The sequence below is a fragment of the Athene noctua genome, chromosome 6 (genome assembly GCF_965140245.1).
Source record: "Athene noctua chromosome 6, bAthNoc1.hap1.1, whole genome shotgun sequence".
Lineage (NCBI taxonomy): Eukaryota > Metazoa > Chordata > Aves > Strigiformes > Strigidae > Athene > Athene noctua.
The window spans coordinates 23,938,753-23,961,195 of NC_134042.1; the positions used below are offsets into that span (position 1 = coordinate 23,938,753).

Below are 22,443 nucleotides of genomic sequence, written 5' to 3' on the forward strand. Positions count from 1 at the left end.
CATGTATTTCATGCATGCAGTACTTTGTCTCTGTAAAGACTCTGCGTTTAAAAAGGAATCCACATTTTTAAAAAAATATGTGCATCCAGATCTTTAGGTCTGTGAAGGTTGTTGAGCCATTTTGATTTATAGATCTTGTGATATAAATCCCTTGCTTTCCAAGATTTCTGTGAGCAGCTGAGCTGTGGCTGCTGATGGTTCCATCTACAGGGTGAGAGATTTAGAGGTGACTGGCTGTGACTTGTGTGATGGAGGCCAGTTCAGTATTTATAGTTTCTGTTTTGAAATTTTAGAATAAAATAACATTGAGGCCTGCTTTTTAATCCAACCGTTTCAGTCTATGACTTCCTTTCATCTATTGTCATGCCAAAAATCCATTCAGTACAAGTAAGAGGTTTTGTGCTGTGATTGGACTGTGAGATTGCCACGTTTTTGAAAGGTATCAATGCAATATGCATTTGTATACCCCAAATGGTGTATTTCTTCTGATGCAGATAGGTGTCAAGAAATCTTGAAAGCTCGATTAGGTAAAATAATGAAGAAATGGAGTGAGAAGATCAAATAAAATGTTTGTGTCCCTTAATCTAGATTCAGTGTTCTTGTTTTATTCTTCAAAATGTGAAGAATTATAGTTAGGGAAATGAATGAAATAAAAAAAATTAACATCTCTTCAGTTACCGGAAAAGACTCACAATATGGCTACCAGAAGCATAATGGTTTTCTGTTTTGCATATTTATGCTGGTTGTAAAATTAGGAACTGTCATTACAACCCCACATCACCTGAGTAAGTGCAAGACACATAAATCAAAGAGTTCAGCTATAAAAATGTCAATGAACTGTATGGCATGAAAGTACTACAAGATGTTTGTCTATGTGTATACCAGCCACTAAGATGCAGGCCTTGGTAGAGGATTTAATTGACAAATTTTAAAGCTAAGATTTGGCCCTCTCGTGTTTTCTAGTTAACTCACTGACCTTTGAAGTATTTTCATTTGAGCTACGTAACTGAGAGTGTCCCAAGTATGAAGAACTGATGACTTACCTGTAAATATAGTTAGATATGGTTTTAAAGTGTTGCACTGTCTTCATGCTCTTTAATCAAGTTATGATACTCACGTGCTAAAAAAACCTGCAAGGAACAATTATCATAGAACTGGAAACTATATTCAATATATAATGGATAAACTTTAAAATGCTAGGGGGCTGTAGAGGAAGGATACGGGGCAGGAAACAGAAAATTGATTGGAAGGCAAATTTGAAATGGTGATGTGTTCAGACAATGAGTTGAAAATATAACATGGTCTAGTTGGAAGAATGAAAGGACCTAAAGGATTTTGGGGAGTTTTTTTGGTTTTTTCAGGGTTTTTTGCTTTTTGCAGTCCTCTTATGGAGACTACTATGAAGCACTGCCTAGCAGGCCAAAACTGAGAATTTCCTTTTTGTTTCTGGTAGATTAGAAATGAAATGACCATACAAAGCATGGTGCTAACTGATAGCAATTATAATGAGAATACTGATAATTTTTACAGTGCTGTATATTTTGTTTAGGCCCACAACTAAACCCAAAGTTTCTCTCAGAAATGTTGATATAACTCGAGTTTAAGCAAATGTTTGATAACATATCTGGAGGCAAAGTAAGGACAAAAGGAGGATCATTTTTAAGTCTGTCTGCAAAAAAGAGAAGTTAAAGGAGTCTGAGTAGCTAGAAAATTCAAAGTACTCTTTTTTTTTTTTTTTTTTCCCATGAAATAAGCATTGCTGTTGATAGTAGGCATCACTACAGCTATAGAAAAGATGAGGCAATGCAAAGAGAAGCAAAATTATTTAGAATCAGAAGGCTAATATCGAAAAATACAAGACTAAGTACCTAAAACTTGTAAAAGAATAATATGTTGATATGTCTGGTCAGTTACTGTACTAACTAATATTTAAAAAAAAAAAAAAAGGTACAGCAATTGGTCTGTTACCAACTTCTGTTGCAGTGCAAAGCAGAAGTCTAGAAGACTTTTCTCTTAAGTTGTTAGCATCTATGTCCTTGAATACCTTCAGAGAAAAGAGGAGGACTTAGAAAATACTGGCTCTACAGCAGTCACCATTTGTAATTATGAGCTATTGCCTGAGTCTATTAGCGGTGAAGCCACCTGTTTGCCTAGTATAAATAGCTTAGAATTTCCTGCAAGGAAATTACATGAAGCATCAATAAGGAATGATATTATGTTTTTAGGTCAATGTGACTATCATTGCTTGGCATTTATCTTTTCTTACTGATATCATGTTTGGCAGCCAGTATCATAGAAGGCTATGAAATTGTTGCCTGTGTTTTGTTTTCATTGGTGTTAAATTAGCCTGTTCAGTAATGGCAGTCATCCATTCTGCTTGTTTTAGTGGATCCTTATTATTTTCTTTTTCTTATCATGCATTATAAAAAGAGCAATATGTAAAGATGCACTAGTGCTGTGGTGGTTCCAGAGACATTAGACTATCAGGGTCTTTGGATGTAAATGGTTTTGTACACACTTTAAAAGGGTGCAGAATGAACTTCACCTCTCCTCTCTGCTCTGGATATGCCTGGCTTTGGCACCGAGACGAGAAAGGAAGGGAAGGTTCTTGCAGCCCTATGCCTTCCTTTCTGTGCTCTAGCTTGCTCTGGTCATGTGGCAGAGACAGCTTAGACCTAAGAAGAAACCTCAGCTTGCAGTAGATGCCTACATTTGGCTATATGCAGACTCAATTGCTGGCTTTGTGCTCCTGGCATAGAGTTTGATGAAATATTAGATTTATGATTTCTCAGCCTTTTTTGTAGTTACTACTGCCTTTGAAACATAACTATTATGCACTTTGTACGTTTAAACTATATAATTTAAATGTAGAAGCTGAGGTTTTAAGTACCTATTCCTGCAACTGACATGGATATCTGGGATTCTATAATGGTTCCCTATGCATAGCAAAAACTTTGATGTCTCAGATGTGTTTACAGATGTTGACTTTTTGATGTTGTTTACTTCATTTGTTTCAAATAAGAAAAATAACATGTTCAGATAAATCTCCCATATCTTCCTAATTCCTGAGTAACATTTAGTTCTCATCCCCACATTTCAAAACTTTTACATTATTTGTAGCCTCTTTTTCAATAGAATTTTTCACTAAATTCTGTAAGCTGTCACCACCATGTACCAAAAAACTTTATACAGAGACCTAAGATACATTTGAATAAACAAATAATTTCCAGAGTTCTTGGACATTTAAATAGATTTTTTTAAAAAAAAATATTATTTTATCCTTCAAATTTGAGTCATTGATAATTATGGACGAATTTTATTTACTATATGCAAGGCAAGTTTGAAATTAACACTGGTGTATAAAATGTGAAGCATAGTTAACGTCAAATGGTATGATCAGGGATGCATTAGAAATGAATGTGTAGACCTTGCAACATAACTGTTTTTTATTCAGTTATAGGTGCCCAGCGCAGGAGAAGTCCCAGTGCCCTTGCCATTGAAGTGTTTGAATCACATTTGGGAAGTCATATTTTACAGGTAAAAAAGATGGCTTTTCCAAGAAAAATCAAAATAACTAGCTAGTCATATTTCTGCCAATAATTTGAATAGTATTGTTGTCAGCTCTTATATTAATGAGATTTTTTTTAGAAAAAAAGTGCTCATATTTCCTTCTTTTTAGAAAGCCCATGGGGAGAATGTTAATGAGAGGGAGGGCAAATATTATTTAGATGAATCACAATATTTTGTTGTTTAGAACTGTGCAGTAGGTGTTTGCTCACAGAATGCCTTTATGTATTTGTATGTATGTGTGCACAAAACAGTATTTTGTGTTGTTGATTTGATTTGCCTTATGTGTTGCATATAGATTCAGGCGCTTTTTTTCCCCAGTTTTGTTTATGAGCACTGCTTTCCTCCCTGATATCTCAGTTGTCACAATTATACATCACAAATTTGAGACAATCTGCAAAGAGAAAAAAATGAACAGCAGCATGCCTCTTAGGTCTCCTTTGCAATGAGATAAAAACTAATCTGATATTTGTCAAAGAAGTTAGTCACACTGTACAAGTCATTATATTCCAGGAAGATTAAACTGAAAAAACAGTGACCTGATGGAAACATTCTTATGCATGATTTGTTTTGTTAGGGTTACTGCAACCTTTCTTAGGCTGCGGTAATCAAACATGGAGCAGAAGCAGTTAAGAACAAAATGTGATGTGTTTTGTCAGCACGGCAAAAACCCAGCACTATGGAAATGAAACCATAGTGTAGTCTTTTCAAAGGGTGGCACTGAATAACTACTCTTATTTAACAATGTACACAGTTTCTCAATGCAAATATATTGCTTGGCGTATTATCTTTTGAGAGGTATGAAAGAGGTAAATTAGGATATTATCATGAGAAATATTCCACTTAATTTGAAATGATTGAGAGCTATCTCTCTGTACTACCTCAGCTGTGGCATTCAAAAGCACTATGGATAATGTCAGATTTTTCACATCTTTATAAAGTAACTAAATGCAGAATAGCAACAAAGATAATTTTAGGAAAACTATGAAAACATTAAATTAAGTAGTAGAATTAATTTCTCTTTGGTACAAAAATCACGAATTATTTACTTAGTTGTACACCCTTGGCAGAGGTCTAGGTCAAGTTTTTGATTATGTGAGCGAATTCTTGTGTTATAGTTACGGTATAAAGATATCTGCACCAGTACTCACAGCTCTGTTTGCATATTAGACAGAAATGCTGTTATGCTGTCTCATAAATTTAGAAAAAAATTTTAAATAGCAGTTTTGTGATATTTCAGTTTATGTAATTTGTCCGTGTGTTGTTTTGAGTGTACAAACATGTACTATATATCCTGAAGGTATGTTTTTTACAATATGAATTATAACAAATACCTAGATAAAAACTCTTTGAGGCTGATATATATATATGCTCTTTAAGTATTAAGTTTGATCTTTTATGAATGAAAATGTAAAAAAAAGGATGACCACTTTGAAAACTACTTGACATTTGAGTTTTTCAGTATTGGATATTAAAACAATCAGTGATTACTTAGTTAAGCTAGATTCCCCTTTTGTTTTTTATTTTTTGTACCAATATGTAATACATTAAGGTGTTTTCGGGATATAACTTTATCATAGGACTAGTAAAAAACTTCTGTTGCACTTGTATCTGTAACTGAGGATTTTCAGTCAAAATTACCATCAGCATCCTATTGAATATCTGTTGAGGTGTGGCCTTTTCAGAGAGGGTGGTGCTTTTACCAAATTACTCCCATTAATCTCTCAATTGATAATTGAAAGTTCTACTCTGACATTTAAAAGAGAGTAGACTGTTGATGATGGATAAAGGACAAAATTATTTAATAATGGTGGCAAGTTTATCATGATATGTTAAAATCTTGTCTTATTTTAGCAGAGTAATCAACGCTTGGAAGGAAAGTCTAGGCCATGCATTCAAATGTGCCACTTTTAACAGATCGGAACAAACTTCAAAGTACTGCCTTATGGCCTTATAGATAGAAAGACAACCTCCAGACAAGAAAATATTTGTGAAACAACAATCAGACAGATTCTGTGGTGGAATGTTGTTCTAACAAGTTCTCATTTAGTCCACTGCTCCTAGAAATTATTTTCAAAGCAGTACTGTGATAAGTATTGTTTGCAAGTGAAGTAAACAACCTTGATTATACCTTGGGAATACCAGTGTTTGATTTTAGAGTCTGCTATCTGAGGAAGTTGAATTAATAGTTAGTTTGTTTAATCCCTTTTGCTATTAATATTTTGAAGACTGGGTTAAGTGTAAGCTCAGAAATTAAGGAGCCTCTCTAATCCTTCTAATATTTTGATACTTCAAAGTTTATTGACAGACACATGAGAAGCATAATACAGTATGTTTAAAATAAGTGGATATAGTTTATTTATAGTGATATCGTAAAAACAGAAACGTAGGCGCATCTTGATTCTACAAGCAAGTAACATCAGTTAGTCATGTCAAAAAATTTTCAAGCCACAGCCAATTGCTGTATATCATGCTGAAGAGATAGTCACAGTAGGTTTGAAGCCAAAGACACTATCCACTGTGTGCTTGTGGAAGAAAAGACACTACAAAACCTGAAGGCTCAACCGCTATATCAACATCTTCATGTTGGGCCAAAGTCTTTCAAATGTTTTCCAAGTAAAATCACCTGAATGATGAACAGTAGAAAAGCTTGTAATAGAGGAGAAAAATAGAAAAGGGAAAAATGTTAATTAATTTTTTTTAAAGGTTTGTGATCTGAAAAAAAAAAAAAATCAGGTTCTTATTGAGCCAAATTGTGCACTTTCTTATATTTTACATTCTTCTGCAAAGTGCTGTTATAATGAGAATAGACTTCAGTAAAGACATCCTCAATTTTACATTTCTGTACATATATTTTAAATTTGTTTATTAGATAAATACAGTAAAAAAGTTTACTTCTGGTGCCAGCTATTCAAAAATTTGGCTGAAACTGGTTGTAAAAATTAACAAGATTATTAACAGGTTTTTAGGGGCCCTGGATTTTTTCAGTAACTTCATTGCTACTGAGAAGGTGTGGAAAAGGGTCAGTAACCCCATATTCTTCATATAATCAAGAATGATCAGGAAATGTAGAACTAAATATAGAGAAAAGGGAAAGTTAGTGAATATATTTGCATATGCAAATTAGCTTAATTGATACTGCTTGCCTCTACAGGGATTTTTCATTACAAACTGGAGTGCTACATTGTTCAGCTCATATTGAGTAATTTAGTAACTAATGAGACCAGTTTGCACTAATTTGCATATGATAAATGAGCTTAATTGCAGTAAATAACTTGGAGGCATAATTACTTAATTTTCCTGTGTTGCATGGCTTTTAAGTTCACGTGTGAACAACTCAAGATAATTTTGCATATTTAAATCAGTTGCTTTTAAAATTCTTGAACAAAAAAGAACACACCTTACAATTTGAACTGTAAACCAATTAAAAGTAAAATGTACAGTATTTTCAAATAAAATTTAATATTTAAAAAAAAATATTTCTTCCTTTAATGCCGCCTTAAACAATATTTGGAATTAAACACAATGGAATAGTTTTAAAGTCAGGATAGGATAGAAAGATGGTATTAGGTATATTTATAGAACTGTGTATCTGAACTGTAGCAAGTGGTACACGTTTTGTATTTCTGCATACAAGAGTGATAACTTTCATATTTGCATTCTTTGCTTCAGCAGTGCCTGTTCAACTGTTAAGAAACTGTAACAGTTTCATATAGCGTTATAGTACCATACACAGTAACTTAGGTACTAGTTGTCTTAAATTGTCTATACTGTCCTACCTCTAACTAGCTTTGTGTGAAGAAATCCTTATATCGCAGAGATACTGAAGTGTCAGTGAAACAAAGATGTCTCTTTTTCGCTCTCTCTTTTTTTTTTTTAGTAGACTGATCAGTGGTGAGCACTGTCATGAATAACCATTGTGATGGAGATTTCTACCATGTGTTTCAAAAAAAAACCCCAACCAAACCCAATTCAAAATGGATGAAAGATTCCTTCTGCTATGTCCCTATAGTTGTTGGCCAGCTGTTTGCCTATTACATACTTCTGATAGAATTGAATTACTGAACTAGACAGGGGAAAAAAGCTCAAACACCCAACTACCAATCTTATGAACAATTCGGTCCTGTAGCAAGATCTGCTGTGCACCCATGATTTACAAGTGGATGACAATCACTGAATTCTCCATCTGTTTCATAAAGGGGCTAATCTACCTTCCTAGAAGAAAGTGTTTAGTGATTAACGAAGGCATTTGTAATTGCAATATCAGGTTCAAGGGGAAAAAGAAAGCAGGTTCCTATTAAGATCAAATACAGTCTCAGCGTAAACATTCTGACCCAATAGGCTGTATTCTTCACCATCCAGTCAAGAGCCACACAATACAAACCCCTTAGCTTGGATGGAGTGGGTTGCAGTTCAGAGAGGATACCTGTAGTGGATGTGCAGTTGTGTCCAAGATGACCCAGCAAAGTCATGTGTAGTATGCACAAGGGCTGTAAATCCCTAATGACTTCCTCACAGCCTCCATATCAGCCCAGACATGATCAGGTAATTTAGTCCTAGAATGGAAGCAGAATTTGCACTACTACTTGAAAGCTATATATGGCTCAAATGCTGCAAAGTTGGCTTTACTCCATGCAGTGCTCCCAGGCTTTCCATGAATGAAAAGCAATTTCATGTTTTGAAAGCATACGTCACATCCTTTTCACTCCACTGGAAACATCAGCTTGTAGATGGAACTTCATGGAGATTTAATTGTGTCTTTACCTCCATCCTATAGAGAAGTTACACGTTATTAAGCTGATTGATGTTGTTTCAGTTTTTCTGTACTTAAAGTCAACAAACAAACCACCTACAGCCTATGGACATAAGAAGCCTGATGAATTGGAAGATATCGCTCATTCTAATAGTTTTATATTTTTTTAATTATTATTACTTTTCTTTTATTAATGCATCCAGCACTGAAATAATAAGAGTAACATGAAACTATACAAATAGGTCAACATAGTATATTACTGTTCTTCAGAGTGGGTCCCTTATTAACTGTGTCTAAATGTGTGGGATGAATGCAGCATCTCTGGTGTCTAGTGAATCATTCCAGGTGATGCCACTACCATATAGAGTATCTTAGACTATATCTGGGTCACTTTATTCTCTGGAGCATGTCAGAGAAGCTTAAATTTTCTCAGGAAAAAGGAAAATTAATATCAGTCTGTTCACTCCAAGTGACCACTCTAACAGTTAGTCTTCTGTTCGCAGGTAGCTACTTACCCCATCCACCTGCGCTCCTAAACTAAAAGCAAGTTGTTTTGTAGTTATGTTCTAAAGGCTGATTCCATCCCACTGTCTGAGTTGTGTAATAGCTGCAAATAACAGATTGAATCGTACATGTGATAGACACTCTCGTAAGTACTCATAGTCACATGAATGATCAACTGAATGCTAACAAATATTGTTAATATCTTAACAGCTACAAAACAAAACAAAAGGCTTTTTCCCATATTCAACCAGAAAAAAAAAATGGAAGTTGTTCCTGGGAAATTGTTTCCAGATTCTCCTGAAGTTATTGCAGTTTTATCATCTAGTTTATAAATGAATGTTTTCAAACACAGAAAGTGTAGAAACAAATACCTAATGTGAGGGAAATTTTCATATCAGAGTTTTTTCCTCTCTTGTCCAGATTGGTCTTCTCCTCCATTTCTGTTATTATTTTTGCAGCACTGTTGACATTCTCTATAGGACGATGGCATTTTATCAAGTTTGGAATAGACAAAGTCAAAAGAATTCACTATATAATTTCACTACAATATTTAGTCATGTTTGGCAGATGTTGCTATTTACCTATAACTAGATTAGAATATAACAAGACAACGACACTATTCATTTTTTTCTAAAAACCTCTTGCTGGAGAGCATGATGGTAAAGTCTTCCATACATTGTGGATATGCATGTTCAGCATGCAACCAATTCAGATTGTACAAAGCCTATGAATCTTTTTTGTTAAGACAAAGTAGAGATTAGTGAACAGAGCAAGTTACATACATTTTTGCAGTAATGAACGATTGTGGATGAAGGTAAAAGAATTGCACACAATTAACAGTGTCACGGAAAAACAGGAATTTCTCCTGGAGTGAAAACAAGTACTACTACTTTGCCTTGTAAGCACACTGTTAGGAATTAAAATCAGCCAAACAGTATAGATAATCATAATTGAACAAAAAACCCCATCGTTCTAAAATTTGTCTTCCCCCACAAATGTTTCAGTGTTATAAAACTTTGGAGTGTTTTAATTAGATATAAGAAGTAAAAAAAAAATAAACAAACAAAAACAAGTACAAGTTGACATTAAGTTCAGAGGTAGTTCTGTGGCTGGCTAGGCTATAGCTAGGCAGAAATCTAATTTCTTCCAATATTTGAATTATTACAGGGAGCCCCATCTGACAAGAAGATGAAAAAAGTGGGAAAATAGACAGGAAAGTGTTGGAGTGTTATAAAATATTAGGGAGAAGATTTATCTTCTCATTTGCTATTTTCAGTCACTCTGAGTATTACATAATGAGGTTATCGCTGTATAACACTAGTCAACACAGAAACAGTGACACGAGACTAAAGGTGAGGAAGCAGCAGATGGTAGTGCTGATGGAGAATTTTTCCAGGCTGTAAAAGGTGTTAGCAGAAAAGACTTCTACTGACTTGGAGATTTGTGAAGGGCAGTTGCTAATGATGATGTCAGTGGTACACTTTGTGAGCACAAACGAGACCGTTCAGCTTCTTGCAGTCTGCATTGGATTAAAGGGGTAGACTACCAACTGACCTCTCTTAGCATGTCTCAAAGGCAGTCAAAAAGAGGAAAATGTGATCCTAAACTTTCTCTTGGCAGTGAGAAGCTGTGCATAATGCATCACGTCAAAATGAGGACACAGCAAGTCAGAACTGATGGTTTGGAGACCATATAAACCTCTATGAGGGAATGATTTCTATAAGGCACATGTTTAGTCTACTTTGTAAACTTAAATTTTGCATGTGAATCTCATCATTGTCATGTACTGCCTATTTTTACCACTTTTCTTCCTCAGATTAAGTGGCATACAGAGCATTCAGGTACAAAACCAAAGGGGGCAACTCAACAAACTGCAGTCCAGAAATTGAACAAATAAGGGGAAAAAATAGCCACTTTATCTACATCTCTATCCCAAATCAAAAGCGTTCTTGTATGCAAGCATGTTTTATTCAGAAAAGCTGACAATTGTACAAAGTTCAAATTAGTCATTCAGAAACAGTGAGATAACAGTAATAAATTGGATGCTGTAATGCCTTAACATAAACTGAACAGAAAAGATGGATTTATGAAGTAAGAGATGGTAGTATATACCAGAGGGGAGTACAGTCTTCTAAAATACAATTTCTCAGTGGGCAGGACGAAAGAAAATAATCTGGATTATTTTAAATACATTAAATTAGGGAAAAAAATCTTGAAAAAATATTGACCAAGTCAGGAGGATGTCAAGATACTAAGTGTTACGTAAAAGATAGACAGTACATGTGGAAAGAGTAATTTGGGGTGACACGAAACATCCAGTTATTAACTGCTCAAACACCTCACCAAAGCACAATTTAAAGGCAGGAAATCCGTGTAAATGCTGACATGTTGTGAAAAGAGCCATAGGACTCTGTCTGGTAAGAAAAGACTAGTATCTTCCTTTTCAGTGTGCCTTTCCAGGGATAAGGCATCTCCAGTAGCAGTTTTGTCTTCATGATTTAAGGATAGATGCTATTTCATCTTTCTGCAGAGAAATATATAATCTACATAGAAATCTGTGCAGGTTTGATCACCAGTCTTTCCTCGAGTACTTTGTAGATTGATAGTCTTCTCAGAAGATCATCATCTTGTAATAAAAGGGTAAACTCTTATACCTGATGTTAATTTATTTAGAACTTTAGAAATCTAATCGTGCATGTTATACTGGTGTAAGTGATTCAGAGTAGTGATATGTAATTGAAGCTGAAAGGAGATAGAAAAGATGCTCTAATAGAAATTTCAGTGTTGTGGCCCTCTATTCACTGTTGGGTGCTCATATGCACTTTGAACATGTAAATGCCACTGAATGCTGTGACATGGCTCTGGTTTTACAACAGTTTAAATTAGAATGGAGGTTAGCCTGATACATTTCACGTTTATGAAAAGGACTAGGAACAAAGGCTAGGTTGGAATCTGAAAAGTTTAAAGGGGTTGCACAGACAGCACTGTTATGAGGGACATCTTGGGTCCGTTAGTTGGAACATGTAGCAAAGAGGATTTCCTGGGTTCAGGAGACTTGAAAGGTGATAATTTGCATGCTCCAATTTGTCCCAGTCACAATAAATACATTAGATTGACTCCATAAGGGCAGGGCTTTCAATCTGGAGTTACGGCAAAAGTATAGCATCCTAGCAGTTGCTGCCCAAGGGGTTATATGCTAAAAGAAGACTGGGGGAGTGGTGGGAAATAGCAAATTGTTTTGCAATCAGAGCTTGGAGCAGTACACTTAAACCTGCATTTTATATGGCAAGTATATATAAAAGCTTGCAGTTTCATTTAATAAAGAAATATTTGATCTGAGCAGGACACAGCATACCATAGTGTGTCATTTAATTCCTGAGAAAGTATTTGAAGAAAATGACATATCTCAGCACTGTTTGTTGACCGTTTTGTTGTCACCTGCTGAGTGTTGTCATTTCCATAACCAGTGGGCTGTATTGAATCAGACAGAGGGAATAGGTCATTAAAAGAAATGGAGGACTTTCTGCTGCCTATAGATGCTAAAGGAGGAATTTTTCTTCAGATACATCAACAAAGCTCTATTTAATGGGATATACATTCAGCTATGATTTGGGGTTTAGCCCTATTTTGCTCTGAAGTAAGGTGGCTTGAAAAATATAGACAGCATAAACTAATGTGTGGGTTCACCAGAAAGAATTATACCTTCTATGGTGTTTGTAAAGATACAGGTGATGACAATAAGTGTCCTGGCTTCAGAATGCCTTGTTTCTTTTTTTTTTTTTTTTTTTTTTTCCAATCACAGCATTCATCAGGAAAGGAAAAGGATGTTGATTTTATATAAATAAATAAAAATGGGGAAAAGTATATTTGGTGGACATGCTGTGCAAGTTAACAGTGATGTTTTTCTTCACTTTCTTGAAAACATTGATGACAGTTTCAAAGATTAATATATTCCTCATTTTAGATTTTATGAAAACAAAAACCACGAGAAATGAGCTTTAAACATCTTCTGTACTCCTCTGCAATAGAAGTGAAGAGCAGTACTATGTGCTCTCTTTTTCCATGGGAGCTGGCAAAGGGTAATGTTGGTCTCTGTATACAGAGAACCCTTAAATGGAGCATGGACAGTTGAGATTCATGTGAATGCTATTGTTTAAGGCTGCTTTCAACTGTGAGTTATTTCATCATATCACCTATCTGCTAGTCACTTTTTCTTTGGCTTTTTTTGCAATTGTGATGTCTAAATAAAGATAAAAATTAAATATTGACATAGAACAGTGTGTTTAACCTTCCCCACTGCTATATAAGCTTGAGCCCCAGATGCAGTTCTGTATCCCCCAGATTTTACATGGTAAGTGCAAGCACCTTTACTCAGACTTCAAAGCACACAACGTTTAAGGGAATACAAATATTGTTGAAATAAATGAGTCAGGCTTGTAGAGCATACCCTCTATTCTGAAGTATATTATCTCAAAAGTTGATTAAAAGTGATTGTTTCAGTATATTATCTTAAAAGTTGATTAAAAGTGGGTTTTTTTTCTATTAGTTGCTGCTAAAATGTCACTGTATTTTTACCTGTACAGAAAATAAAAAAGGGACTATGAAAACAGATGATAACATTTCCAGACGTCAGGTAATTGTGTGTAATTATATTGTATCACATTTTCTTTGGGGGACATTTAATAATGTCACATAAGATACAAATCAATATTGAGTTCTGTTCACTAGTTATGCACAACACTTAGCCAATGAGTTGTTTTCTTCTTTCACATTTTTTCCATTTTAAGGAGAACACTATTTAGGTGTACTATTTTACATTAGTGTAAGACTATACCTCTTTGATAGTGTCTGATTGAGTTCAGGTTTGATTTAATGAATTGTAAATGCTTCCATACATATTGTAGCTGGTGATTTAAAGTGTGTATCGTTGGCTTGCTTTGCGCTTAGTATTTGTAATTCCGTTCTTCTCTTCAATTGTATATTCTGCTCAACATAAAGATTTTAATCTTTATGACTTCATTCATGGTTTTTCTAGCACAGAGGTGGTGGATTATCTGCCTTTAATGCACTCTTTAAGGAGGAAAAAAAAAAAAAGTCTGTATTTGGTGTATGTCTGTGTGTAGCATTCAGAAGTCCTCCTCACATTTCAAGAGAGGTCTACAGCAGAGAAGAGTCACCATTATGGAAGATACCTTCTTTGCCATAGCAGCTGTCTCCTAGTCCATTGATAAAACCACTTTGTTGTTTGCTTTCAAAAGTAACGTTAGGTGAAAGTCTTTATTTTTCTTTATTTTTTTACTCTCCTCTTACTGTATGTAGTTTAGGAAGTGGGAAGAATCAAGATGCTAGCGGTATGGGACTGCTCAGCTTTCTTCAGGCTATCAGCAAATGCGTCATAGTCCAGAGTATGAAAAACAGTGTTAGTTTTATTGAAAATGAATGAAACAGCCAGAGTTTGAGTGGAGGCCTAATATGTAACAGACTTGTAGAGACTCTGAGATTTCCTCTGTATGGTCTCAAAGAAGGTCACTTAGAGCCGAGATATAAATTGAAAGACAGTGTTTCAGTATTCAAAGTAACCAAAATTTTACACAAAAATATGTTTATATTGTGGTTTAGAATTTCCAGGTTTATTTAGATAAAGTATTCTGTGAGCAGACAATTCTGGAAATAAAAAGCCCTCTGCTAACCTGGAGAATTAAAAGTTTGGGACTTTAAATAACCTCATTGAAAGACTGTCCAGTGTCTCGTTTCGGTTTTGGGTGGGGTTTTTTTTGTTTGGTTTTGTTGTTGTTGTGAGGATTTTTAATTTTTAAATTTACCTGTCTGAAGCAGGAATGATCAAGGCAGGGTTTTTCATCGTTTACAAATTATATAGTCATGCAAAATCAAAGACAGAATATGGTCCTCCCTTTGAAGGAAAGGGGCTAGATATTATTCTAAACATAAATAATAGTTTAAAAAAATGTGTATTAGAAGGTAGGGAACAATTCAACAAGAATACAATGTTGCATTGGTTTATCAATAAGGAAAAAATACTTGGTTTTGTTTATTATAAACCCAATCTTATTTTCCTGAAAATGAAAGTAATTGTCCATGTTTTTATGTATCTAATTTCTTGCAAGTAGCCATTTTTATGTGCTGCAGTTGACACACAAAATTAGATATTTTCAGTTGCACACCTAGTTGTAGGCTCCTAAAGCTATACCTGTGAAAGATCAAACCTGTAGCTGACCAGCAGAACGTACTACAGCTTCCTCTAGAAAGGCTGCTTCTGTCACTGCGTTGGCATTGAGGGTGCTGTAGGGATTCTTATTTGTGTCTACAGCCCCTCCTGCATTTGCATTTTAGGATGCAGTAGTCCACACTAGGTTGAGCACATGCTGTGGGAGAGGAAGGGGGGTTGCTTCATGCCTAATCCTTAAATACTTAGGCTACTGACTTTTTACTTCCCCTCACATTTTTAGTGTTTGCCAACGCCTAATTAGCAGTATTTGGCATTCATTCTACAGAAGTTTCCCCAACTCCCAAACAGATTATTTCTGATAAGGGTATGAATTATTGGCTGTAGCTGCTATTGCTGAATTTAGGAGCGTGTATACCCTTAAGCCTTGGTTTAGAATGACCTTCCTCGTGGAGACACTGTGGTTTTGGGGGACTCTGAATGTAGATGGAAAGTGACCTTTCCCATTTTTTACCTGAAGTATTATCAAGCTTTGCTTCCAAGTATTAAGGTGGTGTTGCATTCTCAAATTAAAGGGAAAAAGCTCATACTTTCAGAGCAACTAAGGAAGAACAGTTGCAACAGCAGAGCACAGCATTTCAGTTAAAGAGCATTTTCTCTAGCGTTTAGAATGTGCCTGTCAAAGGTGACACATGCAAATTTCTAAGTAGGTGTCGATATATTGGTAACTTTATAGATTCTTCTTTTCACTCTGTAGAACATTTTAATGTGGCGTGTTTTCCTCTTTATAAAAATGTCTTTGTGGTGTCATCCAAATCTTACACTTGCAATTCCTGGCAGTATATCTAGCAGTAGAAAATTGTTTAGGATTAAAAAGTAATGGATGGTATCAGCAGAGCTCCCCAGCCACTAGACAGAGAATGAACATTTATGCATTTTACAGATTTGCTGCACCTGCAAGATTTCATCATCTGTGCCTAAATCACCAGCAACAGTAGAAATACTGGAATTAGATGTGTAGTGTCATATGAAAGTATTAAGGGATGCATACTACGCTCAGATAGTACTCCTTAACAGAGAGGAACCACTCACTAATCCAAGAAACATGACTACAGGGCAGCAGCAGGCTGACCTGCAGCAGACAGACAATCGGGTTTATCAGCAAAGCCAGCAGTAGAGCCAGAAAAGGGAAGCTGACATCCAGATGCTGGTGATACAGGCATCCTACCCAGACTTGGGCATATGGGTCCTGCATCTGTCAGTGTTACACCAGCAGTTGGCTCCCAACCTTGAGCAGATTCTGTATTCCCAATGAGTTAGAGATCTCAGCCAGCACAGTCACTGAAGGGATAAGCCAAGTCTTCTGAAGCAGTGCTGTTATGTTTGAAAGGCCAATTTAGGTCAAAAGATGTCCTGTGAGATTGTATGAGGGCTCTTCCCATTCATGGTGAGATTGTGATGTAGAAGGTTTTTTCTGCTTATGCTGGCATATAAAAAGCAGCAACACAGCGAGGAAATGACAGCATTTTTTAAATGCTAAAAGAGAAAGAATCCATCTGAAAGGACTGGAATTTACAAGTGTTTTTTCTCATGTGGAAAAGATACTTTGTTAATATTTACTTGTTCATTCTCCTGGGAGAATCAGTGTGGGTTCCTAAACCCTGAAATAACTTCTCTTTAATAAAGAAGTTCTCTTCCTATACTGTCCCAGTTTCAAAACCCTGTAAAGCCAAATCCATTTGTGCCACAAAGACCAATGCGAGAGAGTGAGGAAAGCCTATGACAGACTTGAGGGCTTCTGCCTCCTCCCTCTCCCAGTATTCTCTCTTCCAGCAAAGTTCTTTATCCAATACTACTTTTCAGTTGTATAAGCTAATGGGAGGACTGTCTTTCAAAGGGTTTAAAATAGAAGAACACATCAGGGACACTGTAGGACTGAGAAACTTGGCCTCATTGACAGGATGAAGGTGTAAAAGAACGGGGAAAGGAAGCTTAAACCATCTTCCTTAATTGCTTGTAATCTCCTTCAAGGGTAGGTGTACACATCAGTGGAGCATTTACTTCTAGCCTGACTTAATGCTTACAGTGAGTTTAGTTTAAAGATCTAAGCGGTCAAAATGCCAGAGCTGAATTTACCCTTGAGTAGACTAGATAAGTATTTCTTCACAGAGCGAGGGAGGAGTGGACTGTGGACATGAGCATGTGCTACTTTTGTCATCTCTCCCCTACAGCTTTGCTTGTATGTTTGTATTTTGAAAACTTCCGGTCAACTCTTTCTAATCTAGAATTTGTGTGGTATATAGGGATTATTTCGAGCTGATTTTATAAATCTGGAGGGCTGTAGAAGTCTCTGTTCTAAAAGAGAGTGGTACTAGAAGGATTACAGTTCAGCATGTACTTCATAGCTCTTTAAATAAAAAATGACAATCCTTTAAAATAAGTAGCCAATAATTATTAATTCATTTAGCTAGCACTATAAAAATGTTAGTCATTTGGAACTAATATGGCTTAACATGCTTCTACCTTGGGGATTTCATTGTGTTTTAGCAATTATGTACTTTTATTTTAAAGTGTTGTTAATAACAACAACAATAATACTTCTCTTAAAGGTGTGATTTTATGAAGTGTGGTTTTAATTTTAACCAGTGCTTATATCGATTGGCAGAAGGGAGGTTTTGGGTTTATTTTAAAAGGGAAATGCTTCAAAATAAAAAAAAAAAAAAAAAAAAAAGAGGAATATAAGAAGAAGAGAAAGTAAAATGCCCACCTTTTAATATTTTTAGTCCACTAAGACACAGATAAGTTATGTCTTTATAAACTTCTCCTGAGATGAAAAAAAAGGACATAAAATTAAAAATAGAAAAAGTCCTCTGCTCAGTTTGCTTTTTCTGTACAATAATAAAGTTCCTTTATTTTTCAATTAGTTTGTCATTAATATATCTAGTACTTTGAATGTTTTTCCTGCTGTGATTTGTGATACAGTTTTAGAGATGCCACAGATGTCTGTCACCATAATCATGTTTCTTATAAAGCATTTTATGCATTACATAAGGAATAAGCACTTCATATTAGAGAAAAGGAAAATAAAACTGTGGAGGTAATTCCCCTGAAAATCTCTTGTTGGAAAGTATTGAAACATTTAAAAATTCTTCTGTGTTATTATTTTGCTGGTTGTGCTGTTTCATTAAGCTGTATTCATTCCTGGTTTTTCTTACTGCAGATGAATTGTATATTTTCTGGCATAAACATTTCATTTAAAGCACACCACTTATGTGATGTCTGGAGCAGGAAGAAGTATAACTTTAGAAATAGAAGGCATTTCACAGCTATGAAATAGAGCTTTTTTTGTGAATTACCTGTTAAAGTTTTCACTCTTTCATGACTATAGCAGAAGCATAGAAATTAACCCTAATTGTCTAGAGCTAGGTTTGTGAGTGGCACCCACATATTAGCACACCAAAAGAGCTCAAACTAACATGAATTTTATGTGAATAATTTAAAGGAAGGGGGAATATTTTTTCCTGATTAATGTAGCAGCCAATGTATTGATAAATTACTATTTTCATTAAAATTTTAAATGATGTTATTTAGTGATTATTCAAGTGCTCTGTGTTTTATTCATTTTAATGGATGTATTCTACAGGCACCCCAAGGAAAGGCAGACCTGAATGCATGTGTGTTTCACTCTGTACTGTCAGGCTGAATGTTCAGATGTGAAATTTCTTGGTTGTCAGTGTTCAAAACAAGAAAGCAGCACTGAACCACAATGCAGACTGTATTAATAGCAGATTAAAAGAATTGGCAGGAGTACAGTGATTTCTATTTGGCCATCCTGTCCACAGGAAAAAAGATATGGCTATGGAATTCAGCAGGCATTAAAGATGGCTACATAAAGATACAAGCAGTCCTTTATGACCACAATTGTAGGTTTGTGATCAATTTGTGTGGCCTCCTCAGCACGATTCATACTACAAAAGATCCTGAAGTGGAACAATAATAAGCCATGTGGCAATGTTCTGATTTTGCTCTCCTTTTCCATAAATACTGTGTATTTTGAAATGTTGCTGCAGAGCTAAACCTTTAGGTCACATGTGATAAATTTTTAGCTAATCATCTGAAGTCAAATTCCTTCATGAACTTTATGGTGCAGGAGCCACAGTATGTAGTTAATGGTATTAAAAAAATTCAGTCTAAATAAAAGATGAGAACACCTAGCACAGTAAATTAACGTAGTGTGGAAAACACTGAATATACAGATTTTCTACAAATATCTGCTATTTTTACAATACAGTACAAAGACCAAAATCTTGTCGCGACAGACTAGCAGAACGGAAGTCAGAGTGACTGAGAAACACCCTCAAACGCATTTCTTTTTGAAATAAAAACCCATACCGATTACAAAATCCACAATGACAATTTAATAGAGTTATTTCAGTTGCTCACATGAACATAACTGAATTTTTACTCTGAAAGTGAGATCAGTTTTTCAGTTGCATAAGAGTAGAAAGGAGAAACTTCAGAGCGTATTTTGAGCCAGAAGTTTTCAGGATATGGAACTGATTGAATGTATGAAAATGCATTTCAGTGTTTAGCCTAAATTCCAGAAGTGCTGTATTCTTTACACAAAAGTTCTCAAATATAAAAAAAATGGAAGCCCTCAACCTAAACTTTGTATCTTACAAGTTTTATTTTGTTAGAGATGTATAAGCTGGCTGAAGTCCTAAGACCTTGTCCTGCTGAAATTTATGACAGCATCTAAATGGAAGCTGACTGCTTTAACTTCTAATGCTTTGTTAAGAAGCAAGAAATGTTGTCCACATTGTTTCACCTCACAAATGCAAATAATTTAGTCCTGTGGCTCCTCTCATTCTTTTTAAAAACTGTTTTATCCACTGACTCTAGTGGATACTCCTAATTTATATCACTGTTAATCAACCAGAGCTGAAAACTTAGCACTACTGGGACACATACTGTCTGTTTGGCCAATCAGTTATGATAAACTTCTTTGGAATTGTGTTCCGTGCTTCAGTTCAACCGTATATTTAAGTTTATACTTAACTTGAAAGGTGCTTAAATGATTCTCTTGATAGGTGCATTAAGCAGAAAAAAAAAAAAAAAAAAAAAAGATTCTGGTAAGAATTATTAAAGATATAAGATCCAGGACTGAATGCCATCAGCTGCTGAGGGAAAATGACTGAATATATTCTGGTATTGAAAAGGCCTTTGCAGAAGAGCGTAACAGCTTTCATTACAGGTAGAAAGATTTTCTCCTTCAAATGAAGTACCTCTTTTAAGAACAAGATTATTAATAGTTCCCTGTCAATATAACAAAATCATTCATTAAGATTCATTTATTTCAAGATAATTTCCTTGTTTTATTTTGTGCAAGCATATATTACCCTGATTTCTGCTTTCAAGTAGAGACTTATTTGCTGTTCAACTCTTTTCCTTTGCAGTTTTTGTTGATGTTGTATTTTGACTTCTGGTCATGTGACAATCTTATGCAACCATTGAGCCATTTGAGATAGGACCTTTTCTAATTACACTAGATAAGCACTTCTAGACTGATTTGACTTGAAAAATACCTGCTTGTTGTCATCACTAGATTTTTGTTTTGTTATTGATAAAGAAGCAATATCAGTACCTAATGAGATTGTCACACAACTTTCTGATACAATTTCCCTCATATTATTTTCTTCAGATAGCTTTGCAAATCTAGAATTTATCTTCAGCAAATTTCCTTGACAGGTGAATTATTTTGGGGGGTTTGGGGTTATTTTCTTATTGATTTAATAATTTTTCCTGGCTTCTGTGATTTGAAACCTGGAATATTTCAACCTGGGCACTGGAATAATGATGCATTGAAAAGATGGTTTAAATGTTTAAGTTTGGTTACCATCTTTTTCAAAGCCAGTAATCACATGCTTTAAAGTCCTTTGCTGGAATGTGGCCTTACCTTTTAGAAGGTAACTATGAATGGAATAAAATCCAAATTATTCTGTAATGTAGAATTTCCCCGGGAAGTCATTAATCTACTGAAAATATCGTGACTGCTAGTATCAAGGGAAGAAGGAATATAATGTATTCATTGAGAACAATTGTGTCTATAGTGCCTCTAGACTGTTGGGTCAAGATTTCTTGTAAGAACTTTACATAAATACTTGTTTTCTTCCACTGGAGTCTAGGATTAAGTTCTGGGACCAAATACCACGAGACTTCTTCAAAATCTCTTAATCAAAAGTGGTTTGTGTCCTATTAAAAACTTTCTAAAATAATTTCTAGAAGTAATGTTTCATATAAATATTGGCAACTTTCTCTCTGAGAGACACCTAGCTGAGACTCCCTACTTCTGTTGAAACTATGAAACTTCTATAGTTCCAGGGGTTTGTTGCCATGGCATTCTCCTTTCTGTTACTGCCTGCGACCAAACTATGATGCATTGATGGATTATTTTAATTCAGAGTGTCCATGGTGTAAAGGATTGCTTTAGTAAAGGAAGGAATATTATAAAACACAACTTAATACTTTAGAGAGCCATTCTTCACAAAACATTTTAAAATATTTTTATATATTTTAGGATTTTTAAAAAACAGTATATTTTCCTAGGGGAAAGGAGATGTCTTTCTAGCAACACTGAGATATTTATCCATAGGACTTAAAATATTGTAAAAATATATTATGATACAGTGAATATAAACTTTAAGCCTGTCTTACAATGCTCATAGTAAAAAAAAAGTAGTTCCTATGGGTAAGAAAAGGTAAATCTCAGTAAATTGTAGTACTAAACTTACAAAATGAAACAAATAAAAGCTTGGCAAAAGCTTCCTGATGAAATGCACAGGCCAAAGTTCTTGATATTTGAGAAGAATCACTGCATGTTTTGTAACAAGCAGTTTCCAAGTTACTGTGTAAACAGTTTTAGCAGTGGTTGCTGAAGGTGTCTAATATAGGAATAGCTGTAGTTAGAATAATTTCAGTACACTGATTGGTTGTATCTGCCTTCTCTAGAAACTCAGATCCTTTCCATGACCCAGAATCTGAGTTACATGCATCTCTATCCCATTGAAATATACAGCTACAATAAAGTTACCTAGATATCAACTAAGAGATAAATTACCTTTTCATTAAAACTAAAGATTTTTTTTTTGTAATATTGTGCTGTATTGTTCTATTAAAATAGTTTATTAATATAAATGCGTTATATTCTGTCAGACATCCATTCATAGTGAATTTAGGATATCACAGTCATCTTTGTGAGCTGATGAGAACAAATGGACCAGGCATTTCTGAGGCTCAAAACCTGAACCTGTGGGACTTGAACTAAAAGACTTGGTTCTAGGAGCTGTAAGGCATTACTGAAATCTTAAATGTTTCTGTTGTGTAGAAAGCAAGCCATATTACATACTGAGAAGAAATTCTGAGTGGGTTTTTAGAA

At 35.0% G+C, this 22,443-nt stretch overlaps 1 protein-coding gene across 6 annotated transcripts in view; it reads left to right on the forward strand.

The window, feature by feature from the left end:
• NPAS3 (neuronal PAS domain protein 3) overlaps positions 1–22,443 on the forward strand; it is a 612,152-nt gene that overhangs the window by 305,530 nt on the left and 284,179 nt on the right. For 4 of the 6 annotated variants that reach the window (XM_074909196.1, XM_074909198.1, XM_074909201.1 and 1 more), the window contains one exon: positions 3,455–3,537. In XM_074909196.1, coding sequence (XP_074765297.1) covers positions 3,455–3,537 — 83 coding nt within the window. The remainder of the gene's footprint in view (positions 1–3,454; positions 3,538–22,443) is intronic. The other 2 variants (XM_074909200.1, XM_074909202.1) reach the window with 1 other exon arrangement.